This window comes from Triplophysa rosa, linkage group LG11, assembly GCF_024868665.1.
Source record: "Triplophysa rosa linkage group LG11, Trosa_1v2, whole genome shotgun sequence".
NCBI lineage: Eukaryota > Metazoa > Chordata > Actinopteri > Cypriniformes > Nemacheilidae > Triplophysa > Triplophysa rosa.
The window spans coordinates 5438494-5452037 of record NC_079900.1 but is presented as its reverse complement, the minus strand read 5'-3'; the positions used below and the strand labels follow the sequence as shown (position 1 = coordinate 5452037).

Below are 13544 nucleotides of genomic sequence, written 5' to 3'. Positions count from 1 at the left end.
TCTCTAACAGCTGCACGTTTTCCTGAATTAGATTCTCCACTTCTCGACCCATGCCTGTTAAACACAACGGGTCATTACGAAAAAATCATCACACCAAAACCATGCAAGTCAATCATCCCACATGGATGAAACATTCAGACACGACTGAGATGATTTTTTTCCGGTTAGACAGGTAGAAATGGAAAAGCCAGCTGATCGGTCTTACCAGGCAGACTCAGGTGTGAAAGCGCATGCACTGCAGGTGTTCGACAGAGAGACAGACACATGAAGAGTGAAACAGGAATGGACAGCTGTGAGGTGAAAGTTAACAAGTCACAGAAGACTAAGAAATGCTGGGAAGACTGGAAACTACTGATACATCAGCAAGATCAGCTGGACTAAATAAACACATACAAGTAAGGTAAAACCGAGAAATCTGCACAGAATATACGCATATCTATATATTGTATCGTGGTTCAACTCAATTAAATAAGTGCAGTAAAAGTGTTACGTGTGCAGTAATGCTTTCACTCTTCCATTATGACTGTAGTTGAAAGTCTCATGTTACTGCTTTAGTCCAAACACAATGTGTTTCAGTCAAAGGGGCGAGTGTGAAAAAGTATGAAGAATGAATGAAAGATTTGTGTATGAAAACATAAGAAGATGCTGCTTCTCTAATGTTGAGGACAGAAGGTAAGATGGACATCATACACACCAGAGTACTCCACTGGGGTTAGAGGGAGGAACAGCAGAACAGGGCACAGAGAAAATATGGGTCAGTTGTTTCATATGCAAAACAGAGCATCATGGGATTGTGCCAACAGTGTCATCTCATGAGGATGATAATGACACATAACACACATTTGACAGTCAAAATCAAAAAATATAGCAAACCTTTTTTTAAAGAGGTTTATATAAAATTATTTTTGTGTCAAATCATATTTCATTTGTACACCCTTTATTCCCTTAAATTCATTTAATGTCTCCATTTATTAAATTGATCACATTCTTGACCTTTTATTAAAAAACATACAAATAATAAATATATATATGATTAAGATATTTTGTTTACAATAATAAGATTTCTTTAACTTTACTTAAAAAATAATTATATATATTGTACAACTGCTTTAAATTAGGGATGCACCGATATGTACATTTTGGCCGCTAACCGATAATTATTTAACACTGGAAGCCGATAATCGATATATTGGCCGATATACAGTATCTAAATATTAATATTACATCATCTGAGACTGAAACAAAAGGCAAAAAGTGGACAACTGCTTTTATTTGAAAACATTCACTGCAGAAAACAAGGTAACCATTAGTTCTCTTTTTCCCAGAAAATCACGTACCAAGCCTACTTTACACTAGTTAAAGATTCTTTACAAATTATAGATGTTCTTCCAGAGCAACCCAGTAAAAATGTTTTTAATAGCCACATGTCTAACATGTGTCAAGACAGAAAGCATTCAGACAGCAATCGGCTTTAAAAAAATATGCGTTTGTTCCTATAATTTACACATTCATAAATATCTGTACCTACATTAACAATGTTATAACTAAGTGAATGATCATGACAGAACGACAGTATTGTACTGGGTTTTAACTGTGAGTTGTGCAGTTGAACTGGTTTAACCAGAGAAAATGATTCATAATTTATCGGCTATAATTTATCGGCCTAAATTTTATTATCGTCCGATACCGATAACACTCAAAATGACCATGTATCGGCGGATACCGATATGGACCATAATTTATCGCGCATCCCTACTTTAAATGAGTTCATTTACTTCCAAAATGAATCAATTTCATCTTTTTTTTTTTAAGTTAACAAATATATACATATTTTCTTATCTTGAAGAGATAAAAAGACTTTTTAATGATTTCTGAAAACACAGCCTTTTCTCTTCAACGAAAGGTTTCCTCAATCAGTTGTGATAGGTGAACACGTGTCATTTATGTGACAGAAATCTCTTAATAACACCTGAAACCAACCAACGCTAATATCAGCACACATACCCAACAGATCCGCTCCTTCATCCACGTCTCCGATCAAACCTGTGCCTGCAGACGACACCTCTTCAAACAGAGAGTCCGTGTTCCGATCAAACGCCATGTTCTCAATGCCTCGGGTCGGAGTGCTTCAACACATCATAAACACCTCACATCATTCCAACATGCTTCAGCTGTGAACCGTTGATCTTGAGCGTTTCATTTGAGAGCTCAGTTTGATTTTTTTCACTTCGTGGTTGATTTGTTACCTTGAACCTTTGTTTCCAATGAGGTCCATGTCCAGCTCAGGGGTGGATTCGATGATAGCCTGAACATCTGACTTCTCTTCTGTATCATCCAGACCTTAATCGTCAAAATAAACCATGACCTACTTATCTGTTAAACTTCATATATAATTGTTACAAATATTTTTTTAAATGATATAAACATTTTTAATCTAAAATTTGGGAGTACACATGATAAATACATATCCAGACCCAAACTGAACCTACAGAAAGACTTACACATACCATACACATCTCTACACCCTTGCATGCTCACGTTCAATATTTAAGCTAATGTGATTTCCCATTCAGCTTAAAATAAAAGTGCACTGCTCACAGATCTGTGTAACACATTTAAAATCCATTTGGCAGATTCTGTCTGGACCTCCCCATTACTCCAATAATACTTATTTAACATCAGTTTTGACATCACAGACTTTCTTTGGCCTTTTTGCATTGTACATTGCAGGACTAACCCGCAGAGACCGTCTTGGTACCCGGAACTGCCTGAACCTCTGTATTTTTCCAGTATCCGTCCCCGTCCTCTCGATGAGAGTCCTGGGCTAGGTCAGAGGCCGTGGTGGACATGGGTGTGACGGACTTTGACCCTCCCTGGCTGTGGTCAGAAAGCTCGTCCTGAAATCAGTCAATAACTGAGGGTCAGTTCAGAGACAAATTGGAAATCATCGAGGATGTGGGAATAACTGCAGCTCTGCGTGTACGACAAGCCAAACTGAAGACCAACAAACACCAGATGTACTTTAAACACAAACACACACACAAGACGAACACTGAAATAGACAGCAACTGCTGAAATGACTATAGACATCAATCTTATCTGAAATTAAATAGGAATTATAAAAGATGTCAGACAAATACCGAGCAAATATAATGTGACAGCAGGCTAAAGGGAACTACGGAAAATGAAAATAAACTACAAGAGAAACACAAAAAGAGCGTCTGGGCATCAAAAACGACCACGATAACACAACGCAACAAAAAGACATTCACACCCCAAACCATAAGAAAACATTATTTGGCACTGAAACAAAATCAAAAACTTAATATGAAGTTTTCTTAAATAAAGAGTTTATAAACATGGAGTGATTTAAGAAAAACCTATATCAAACCAAGTGTTGGGGTTGTTTGTTGCAAAGAAAATCTGTTATGCAACCAGATGCAACATGACAGATTTTTACTCTTTTAATTAAAACGGTAAATAAAACTTTAAACGATGTCACACATTCCATAAAAGTAACAATGTAATGTAGTGGATTATTTGTATTATATAGCCATGCAAAAACGTAACTCATTTACTTTAGAAGCAACATTTCCCAACACTGGTTAAAAAACTACATTATGACTTCACCAAACACCATTGTTACAACACCATTGATACCACGAGCTACTGTTGTGATAAAAGCACTATAGAAATGGAAAAAGCAGATTAGCTGTATGCAACTAAATCCTAAAAAATCTAAATATTGGATTGTTTCGCAAGCGTTTTATACAAATTACTTTTGACAAACCAACTCTAAAAAAAAAAACTCCCACAGGTCTTAAGTTGCATCCAGCTAAGATTTAAAAATTTGTGAATGTGGATATGAAATGTTGTTGATAGTTAGTAAAGAACACCGATTTGAACACTCTCTGCCGACACAGAGCCCAACTACCTTGCAGTCGTTTGCCAGCGATTCCCAAGCTTCCAGAACATCCTTACCCTCGCTTTGCTTTGGAGTGCCGTCCGCCTCCAACTGCTTGGACGAGAAAATTAGGACGTGGTATTTTTATTTCTTTGCTTCTTGTTTACTGGCACAACACGAAACAAAACAAAAGTGCTCAATTGTGTTTTTGCTGTGAGTTGGAATCCAGCATTGCTCATCTCAGCGTGTTCAAAATGAATAATGTGGCCAAACCTGAAAATTTACAAACAGCATCCTTTGCACTCTCAAATAAAGGTGCTATGAAGGGGTTCAATAAGTATTATTTTCTTACTTTCTTTAGTCTACAATGAACCATTTATAAAACAGAAAGTTACATAATGGTTCAACAAAGAACCTTTAGAAACCTTTCTTTTTAAGAGTTTGCATGGAGGTGAACATGAGCAGTGAAGCATCAAATGCATTCACATGAGAAACAGCCGTGATGTCAAATGATAGTGCTGAATGATGTGTTTCTACACGACAAGAGTCTAATTATAAAATAAAAATCGAATCGAACCTTTTTCAATCCTCAATCTACACTGAACAAATTGCGTTTCCAGTGTGTCGTGATTCTGGCTCGTTGTGTCATGTCTGTCTTGATCTTGTGGTAGAATCACGGCAGGATCCCTTGTTATGTGTGGAGAGAGTCATTTTGACCCTGTCGGCCTTCGATACTCTCTCCGGTCTTTGTCTGTGTTCCCGCCCTTTTGTATCTCTCGTTATTGGTTGTTTATTAGTTCATGCCCCACACCTGTTCCCCTTTGATTTGTCCCTCTATTTAATGCCCCTGTGTTCTCTGTCTGGTGTCGGATCATTGTTCTGTTATGTTGCACTGTGTCGTGTGGGTGAGTTCTTGTCTTGTTAGTTGGTTAGTTAGTCTAGTTTGTAGTGTTCCTATTCGTTGTGTCATTAGTTTAGTCTTGTCAGTTTAGTTAATCTTGTTCTTGTTTTGTTATGTTTACCCCCACGTGGGTCTTTGTTTTGAGTTTTGTTAATTATTTATTAAAAGTCTTGTTAACCCCTTACGTCCCTGTCTGCACTTGGGTCCTTTGTCTCTCACCTCACCCGAGTTCATGACACAGTGGTAGCGTCCAAGTAAACTCATTAAGCCAAAATATTGTGTTACTTCACTGGATCAACCTTAATACATTGAGTTATGCAACAAAAAAACTTATTTTATGGGTTACATCACAGAAACAAGGTAACACACTTTGAAGATATTCACATTTTCAGTGGATTACTCTAAAAATCCTAACAACGTCCTGAAATCTTGAACACAACCTTTCTTGAATGCATTTAAATGTTTCAAATCTTATTTAAACCTTTATTTTGGCAGTAAATGTGTAGAAAAAGGTTACCATTGATAACGTTACAAGTCAAGAGCTAATGCGACATCACTGCTTCACGTTTCCGTGGCAACATCTGCCAACCAAACCGCTGCTTGCATTTTCTATTTCCCTCTAACATCCATCATTCAAAACACACATCAGATATCAACATAACGTAAATAGTAAATAAAACCAATCACCGTGTGTGGGTACATGTTATGATGTAATATGGGTGACATAGGTTGTTTATGTTACCTTGAGACTGGTATTGGATCGTTGATGACTGAGTTGATTAAATCTCCACCCCTCCATCCCAGGAGTCTCCGCTCTGCCCTGAACATCAGTCGTGAGTGAACTGCCCCCTCCAGACATGGGGAAGATACCCAAAGACAGGGGGCGCTCTTTCCTGTTTAACAACAAAAACGGGATGTGAGATTACTTACATCATGTATTCTTTATATGTCAGTCTCATCTCGAATATAATCTGCACTTTTTCCTTTTTATCTCAGTTCTAATCCAGAGAAATGAGGCAACAATTTATTTGTCAACTTGTATATAATTTTTCAGTTGCAATCTAATAAATGCCTGGACTGGCGGCTTTTTCCATCTAGGACCGATTTGAGGTATCAGTCTTACCGAACTCTGCCCAATGTTCCCATGTCAGACGTCTCTCCTGTCTGCTGTAGTCTGATTCGTTCCACGTGTTCCATGTAGTTATGAATCATCTGAACAAAACAACCAAATTTGCATGGCCTTAACGGTAGGTACGACTAGCATATATAAGCAGGGCTGTCGTTGGAGGGCCAGCGCTTATAATTTAGTCCAGGTGAAATCAAGTGATGCCTCGACATGCCAGTTACATCAAGGGCATTAAACATTATACATGCGTGTGTGTATTTACTTAATTATTATACACAATTGTATGCAAAATACAAGTTTTTGTATACATAATATATTTGTGTTTAGTGTACGGTGTGTAATAATTATGTAAAAATATATACATCAATGTGTGTGTATTTATAAGAAATATTTACACCTGTATACATTTTTATATTTATATATAATTGATATGATGTGTAAATATAAATATTTAATAAATAATTATTTTTCTAAAAATTATTTATGCATGTGTGTTTATTTATATATACATAATTATTATACACAGTACACACTCACATACAGTATATTATGTAAACAAACTTTTATTTTGCAATAAAATTTTGCATCCCAAGCGGTTGCATTGTTCTTACCTCTGTATGCCGCAGGTGAAGGGAGTTATATTCACGCTTGAGTTCGGCTTCACGTTCCTCTAATCGACTTACTAAAATGCAAATCCAAAAATATTTCGCTTAGAATTTAGCATGTATTGTCTTTTGCATTGCTGTGCCATTCACGGATAAAGCGCCTTCCATGCGTATCTAAAATCCCAAATACTGACTTTGTGGCGAGCTCTTCATCTTGGGATCTAGCAACTACCCAGAACACCTTATCAACTGCATGGCAATGCCCTGACAACCAGCCAGAATCACATGTAATGCAAACGCTCTTATAAAAGGCCGAGAACAAAACGAGGACAGAAAAACGAGGTTAATTATCTCAAGCATCAATGCAACATAGATTACAACATCCCGCGTGACCAACGAAGATCTGCATTTCTTTCAGAATATCACAGAATCTAATTTACCGTCTGTCTAAATATTGTCACAACAATGATCTTCATCAACCCTTCTAGTAGAACAGACACAGAAAGGGTCTCGTGCCACTCGACCATGAATTAATGGCCAAATTAATTCATTAGTGCCAGAACAAATGCTAGACATCCATAATTAGCATGTATTGGTGCTTGACTAATAACATTATCACCCACGGGCATCTTGTAGGGTACAGAGTGACTCACATTTGAAATAAACACACTGAATTTACTAGGGATGCACCGATACCATTTTTTAAAGACCGAGTACGAGTACCGATATTTTTTTTTCTGGTACTCACCGATGCCGATACGATGCCTATACCTATAACCGATGCCTGTATAATGTACTATAATGTTAATAAACCAGTATCTTACTGGTACATTTTCTTTTTTTCTTTTGTTTTTAGGTCTACTTAAATTAAAGTACTATTTTTTAATCAAGTTCTATTTTTTTAAGATAAGTAGCACAATTTTACTAGCACATTTACTTCAGTTTACTAAAGTAAACAATATTCTCTGTGGTCAAATTATAAAAAATTTAAGGGGGGTGGTGTGGTAAAATGTGAGTGTATAACTTGTTCAAGTCAACCGGACTTTTATTTTGACGGGACGCCGCAAAGTGTGTTTGTTTAAGTTAACCGGACTTTTATTTTAATGGATCGCCGCAAATGGTGTTTGTTTATGTGTTCGTGTCCTCGTGCAGTGAAACGCTGAAACGCACAAGCACAATGCGTTCAGTACACGCAACCGCACCACTCTTTCACACACGGTAACGCAAAACAAGCAGAATACATATTTAAACAGTATCTGAATATTTCGTTAACTGTTACGCTAATTTCTTGTTAGGAAATGCCTGGATTCCTCGATTCCGTCCACGTTGCGGAAATCTTAGGGCTCTATGTATGTCACGTGAGGTATCGGTCTTTGGTATCGGTGTGTCATTACGAGTACGAGTACATGAGCTTGGTATCGGGCCGATACCGATACTGGTATCGGTGCATCCCTAGAATTTACCCCATTGGAAGAGAGGCCCACAGAAAACACTAGAAATGAATGTAAAAAGAATGAAGTGATCAACTGATAACGTTTTGGCTGTTGTTGATATGTAACAGTGACCACTCCTTTATTTTCTTGCACACTGAATGCTGGGAAGAAGGACTTTGTGTTACTGGCAAAAGATGGACTCTGATCTAAGTTAATCTAGTAAACGCCACACTGCGGCCATACAACAGCAAACAGAGTTTGAGAATCATTGACTGTTTATTAGCGTGAGATAGCCTGCACCTCACGACCTCAATTTTGAATGCATCAGCCTATTAGCGACTCACAGTTCACAGATGTCTGAATCATCCTGTGAAACTACAGTGTCATTGTTCATTATCAGGGCGAGACAGCAGTAGAATATTGAGTCAGGACTGGTTTACACACAAAATATATATGACTGCAGATAACAGCAACACATTACAATATTGCAATTAAAAAAGAAACATTCCTTTTATAGGTTAATAAACAAAGCAGTCTATGGATTATACACTGCAAGGTTCACTGTTTGGACTTTCATTAGTCCCTAAACTGGTCATTCGAATGAATACTATCCAGTTTCTTGGTCAATGTAAAAGAACATGGTAAAAGCAGGTGATTCTTACTCTGGTCGGCATAATTCTTGATCTTCAGCTCCAGCTGACGGGAATGTGATCCCAGACTTTCCAGATGGTTCTGCAAATCTTTTTTCTCTTGTTCCTGAGAGTCCTCAAGTTCGATGAACCTCTGCTCACAGAAGTAACACAAGAAATAAACACATTTAAACAGACTGTTCATTTGCTTTAATGGGGTATCACATGAAGAGTTTGTTTCCAAAATATAAAAAAACTCACGTTTTTTATTATGTCATCATGTTTTTATTGTGTTAGTTAGCTGTATTTTTTTAGTTATTTGGGTTTAAATCAAAACAGAACAAATGCAGTTTGATTGATATTAATTGGAATGCACAATAAAAAACATGATTTTTGAAAATCTCCTTTTGGAAATACAGTAAACTCATGTTCTGTCAACAATTCAGTTTACTGAAATGCAAAAACAATAACGTGAATGAGGAGAGAGATTAAATGTAAAATCTTAAAAATGATTCGTAGCAGGCAAACAACTTTTAAAGGTTTTCCTTTTCAGGATGCGTTGCGATATACATGAACATTGCTGAATGTACACACAATTGCTACAAATAAACATTTGTGACCCTGGACCACAAAACCAGTCATAAGTAGCACGGGTATATTTGTAGCAATAGCCAAGAAAACATTTGACATTTTTTTTATTATCGATTTTTCTTTTATGCCAAAGTCATTAGGATATTAAGTAAAGATCATGTCCCATGAAGATATTTGTCTGTAAATATATCAAAACTTTTTTTTGTGAGTGGATGCAGCAAAATCGCTAACAAAAATGCCAGAAAAAACACGCCTACAAACTTCGCTCGCTGCTGCCCGCTCATTGGGAATTACCCACTCAAGTTTGGTATCTATGTAAAGCTTAGAATTTCCACTTTGTTTGGGGCTCATCTACTCTTCACAGCGTCATTACAGCGGTAGGCCAATGGAGAGCATTAAAACAAACCTGTTTCCTCTTAGCAATGACCTGCTACAGCACCTCTGATGGACGACTTTAAATGTGATTTTCCCAATATTTCGATTTTTTTGCACCCTCAAGATTCCAGATTTTCAAATAGTTTTCAAACCCACAAATCAATGGAAAGCTTATTTAATCAGCTTCAATTTCATAAAATTGACCCTTATGACTGGATCTGTGGTCCAGGGTCACATTTCTATAATACTTAAATATGTGTTAAAACCTAAAAACATAAGATGTGCATTATCCACTGAGAAAGCTGTTGACTTGTTTTATTTAAAACATTAGCTTTGCACACTACGTTTATTGTTGACTATTATGACAGATTTTTGTTGTTTCCTTATTTGTAAGTTGCTGTGAGTGTAAATTAAAGCGATAGTTCACCCAAAAATTAAAATTCTGTTATCAATTACTCACTCTCTAGTTGTTCCAAATCTGTATAAATTTCTTTGTTTGGTTGAACACAGAAAAATATATTTGGACGAATACTTGTAACCACAGTTCTTGGACACTATTGACTACCATAGTAGGAAAAATGACAATGGTAGTCAAAAGTGCCCCAGAACTGTTTGCTGTCCTACATTTTTCAAAATATCTTCTTTTGTGTTCAACGGAATAAAAATATATAAAGTAATTTTTCCTAATATGGTAGTCAACGGGGTCCAAGTAATGTTTGGTTATAAGCAGAACAAAGAAATTTATACAGATTTGGGTCAACTCGAAGGTGAGTAAATGATGACAGAATTTTTATTTTTGGAAGTACTATCCCTTTAAATGATACAGGGAGAATGTCACTTTAAAAACTTGTAAATTAATCAACCAGACAATTAATTCAATTTCATTCATACATACCATCAACCAATGCTAAATATGTTAGGATTAAATGGTCTGGACAATATTTTGCTTATTATCAATGTGGGTACATGTTTTAGACACTATAGAATGCTTCTCATATATTGTATTGAAAGCACTCTTACCCAAACTTACAGTATTCCTGTGCCGGAAGACAGACTCAAATTAGCCAGATTCTTTCAGCCTAACTAAAGCACAAGACCCCATGACCTGGAAGTAATATCCTCTGAGGAAGCTTCTCTACTTTGAGGCTCTCTCATACACACTGTACACACGTGCTTCGTGTCTGGAGTACAGGGGTCTCTTGGAGAGCCTGGTGCAGTGTGAGTGTCACTTTAGTTTCCAATCACACCGAGACGCAAAATTCATTCGCTCCCCCGAGCATAGAGATAAATAAACATAAGGCATGTGTCGCATTCAATTATCATTCATTTTCAGTGCAAAAACAGTTCTCAGCAGAAACTTTAAGTTTACCAAGGGACAGTACACCCGAAACATCAATTCTGTCATCATTTATTCACCTGAATGTCGTTCAAAACCAGTATATGGCTCTTTCTGCTGTGCAACACAAAAGAAGATATTTTGAGAAACGTCAGTGGTTTTGTGTCCATGTGGAAGTCAATGGGGGCCAATGTTGTTTAGTTACAGACGTTCTTCAAAATATTTTCTTTTGTGTTCCGTAAATGAAAGAAAGTGATACAGCTTTGGAATAACATGAGGGATGAAAGAAATGTCATTTTTGGGGCGAACTAAACCTTTAATGCGCTTAACATTTAGTCTTTTTTTTTACATTTACATTTAAACTCTTGAATAATGAATAAACAATTTCTGTTTCAATTTCAGTTCACACATCTAGAGATGACACTGGAACAAACCTTGGTATGGTATTTGTAGCTAAAATTCAGACAGCGACTCAAAAAATCATTTTTAGAGTTTATAGAATGCATGGCAACATAAAAGTTTAATGTGCCGAAACTCGATCGACATTTTCTCCAGTACATCAATGACATGTAAGACGAGTGAAAGATCAATGCTCACTATTCAATATTGATGATCACAGCCTTATGTCACTGTTGGTGGAAGTGAAATTAGGCTGTAATAATAGGATATAACCTAAATCACAGATCAGTACACAGGGATTAATGCAGCTCATGTCTGATTTGTGTTTTGGTTGTTGAATGCGCACATAATCCCAGTTAACTGTCACCATGTCAGAGTCACATAAAGCTATTGAGCAGCTTAATCTATTCAAAGTCGGCTTTATAAACGGTAAGAACTGTACAATATGGTGTAATTATTTCCAAAACAGATTAAAGTCACATCGGCACATTTACTAATGCAAATCGACTATAAAAAACATCTGTCACAGATGGCATTTTAATCATACGAGTATTCACAATGCTGATGTTGGAGTTTAATGTTGCATAACACTTTACAATTACGCTACACGTATCAACGTTAGTTAATGCATAAGTTAACACGAATGAACAATGAGCGACATATGCATATAATATATTTTTTATTAACTGTTATTTAATGTTAGCTCACAGTGCATTAACTAATGTTAAAAAATAGCAACTATTTATTTAAATATGTAAATACTGAAATAAAATTAACTATGATGAGTTACAAAGTTAGTACTGTAAGTACTGTAATGTTAACAATTGAAACTTTATTGCAAGCGTAACTTGTGTTTAAAGGCTTTAGTCTCTACAGATTGACACTTTATATATAAAGCCCTTCAAGTTACATAAAAAACATCTTCATCAGTAACTTCTCTGAGAAAAGGTGAACAAAACTATTCATGCACAAAATACTATGATGCATTTATGACATTTTAATAACTTGCATAACTCCTGTGAAGTGAGACTGCATGGCCTGGTGTGTGGACTGTTGCATCAGCTCTGTCTATGACTTTCAAAATCCAGCCATATATGTGGTCCTGATGCGAGCATCTGTCAGCAGAGCCAATGGCAAGACTAGAAAACAGCTGCTGTTTGTTGTTATATCTGTTGTTTTTCATCTTTCGGCTTGATTTGTTTTATTTAAGGTTGCAGACAATACTGTGGTGACAGCCCAGCAAGCTGATTCGTATGCTTATCGAGTTGTAAACATCAGCAAGGGAAAGACACCATCAGAGGGTATTGCAATGTACAGGGTGCACAGAAATAAACAAGAAACAAAAAAACATGAACGATTCTTCCCTTCATTATAATTTATGTAGCCTATCGGAGGCCCAACACTGCTCAGCTATTAAAGCGCAGCCCTGGCAGCTCCTTTTACATACACGTGCAGAATGATACGTGGCTCTGATGCGGCAACAAAACAATGATGCTGATGTTGTTGTTGATGTGAAATGATGCTGTTGTTCTCCTCAACTCACCTCCTCGGCGTGTTTCCTCAACGCTTTCTCTCGTTCATACTGAGTGATCAGCTGCTCGTTGTCCTCTTTCAGGAGCTCCAACTCCACTTCGTGCTCCTGGTTCTCGGCGAACACCGTGTCGAGGTTCTCCAGGACCGCCACGACCAGCGGCATGAGCTCCTTCACCACGTCCTCGTCGTATTTGCGGATGAGTCTCTCGAATTCGCGGTAGATGGAGTTGGCCAGGCCCGAGACTCGCTCCGACATTATCGCCGACGTCCCCGGGTCGTCCTGGTACACAACTCCGTCATCCAACTCCATTTTCCTTCCTCTCGTCCTAGATTTATTCTCCGCTATCCCGGGCCGACGCGTCCAGTGTTATAGCTAAAAAAAACGCACGCGAAGTTATTTCCGTTATATTGTATGGACTGTAATCGCGACGATCCACGTAGGTCCACGGTCCCTCCCTGGAACTGGACCGACGTGTTACGTGGATTTTTTTTCCCGCGGTGGCCGCACAACAGCTGAGCCGCGGGGCAGTGAATCTCGCGGTGACGTCACGCGCTCAGCCAGCTTTGATGTGTGAACATCGAATCGCAAGAATCGTATAAGATTTTAACGCGTGCTGTCTACAGGGAATTTGTTTACAAAACTTCTGTCGACCCTTAGGAAAATTAACAATTGCTTGTTTATAGTAAACGTAGTATAGTAACCATATTTTGG

At 37.4% G+C, this 13544-nt stretch overlaps 1 protein-coding gene across 9 annotated transcripts in view; it reads right to left on the bottom strand.

Moving 5' to 3' along the window:
• spag9a (sperm associated antigen 9a) overlaps positions 1-13366 on the bottom strand; it is a 25312-nt gene extending 11946 nt beyond the window's left edge. For 2 of the 9 annotated variants that reach the window (XM_057345774.1, XM_057345775.1), the window contains exons 1-11: positions 12843-13366; positions 8632-8752; positions 6543-6613; positions 5929-6017; positions 5548-5698; positions 3935-4018; positions 2738-2897; positions 2247-2340; positions 2005-2126; positions 695-706; positions 1-54 (exon numbers count right to left, since the gene is read on the bottom strand). The exon at positions 1-54 is cut by the window's left edge and continues 4 nt beyond it. In XM_057345774.1, coding sequence (XP_057201757.1) covers positions 1-54; positions 695-706; positions 2005-2126; positions 2247-2340; positions 2738-2897; positions 3935-4018; positions 5548-5698; positions 5929-6017; positions 6543-6613; positions 8632-8752; positions 12843-13142 — 1258 coding nt within the window. In that variant the 5' untranslated portion in view covers positions 13143-13366. Of the gene's footprint in view, positions 55-205; positions 236-694; positions 707-2004; positions 2127-2246; positions 2341-2737; positions 2898-3934; positions 4019-5547; positions 5699-5928; positions 6018-6542; positions 6614-8631; positions 8753-12842 lie in introns of all 9 variants that reach the window. The other 7 variants (XM_057345772.1, XM_057345778.1, XM_057345776.1 and 4 more) reach the window with 5 other exon arrangements.
• Between the last annotated feature and the right edge of the window lie 178 nt (positions 13367-13544).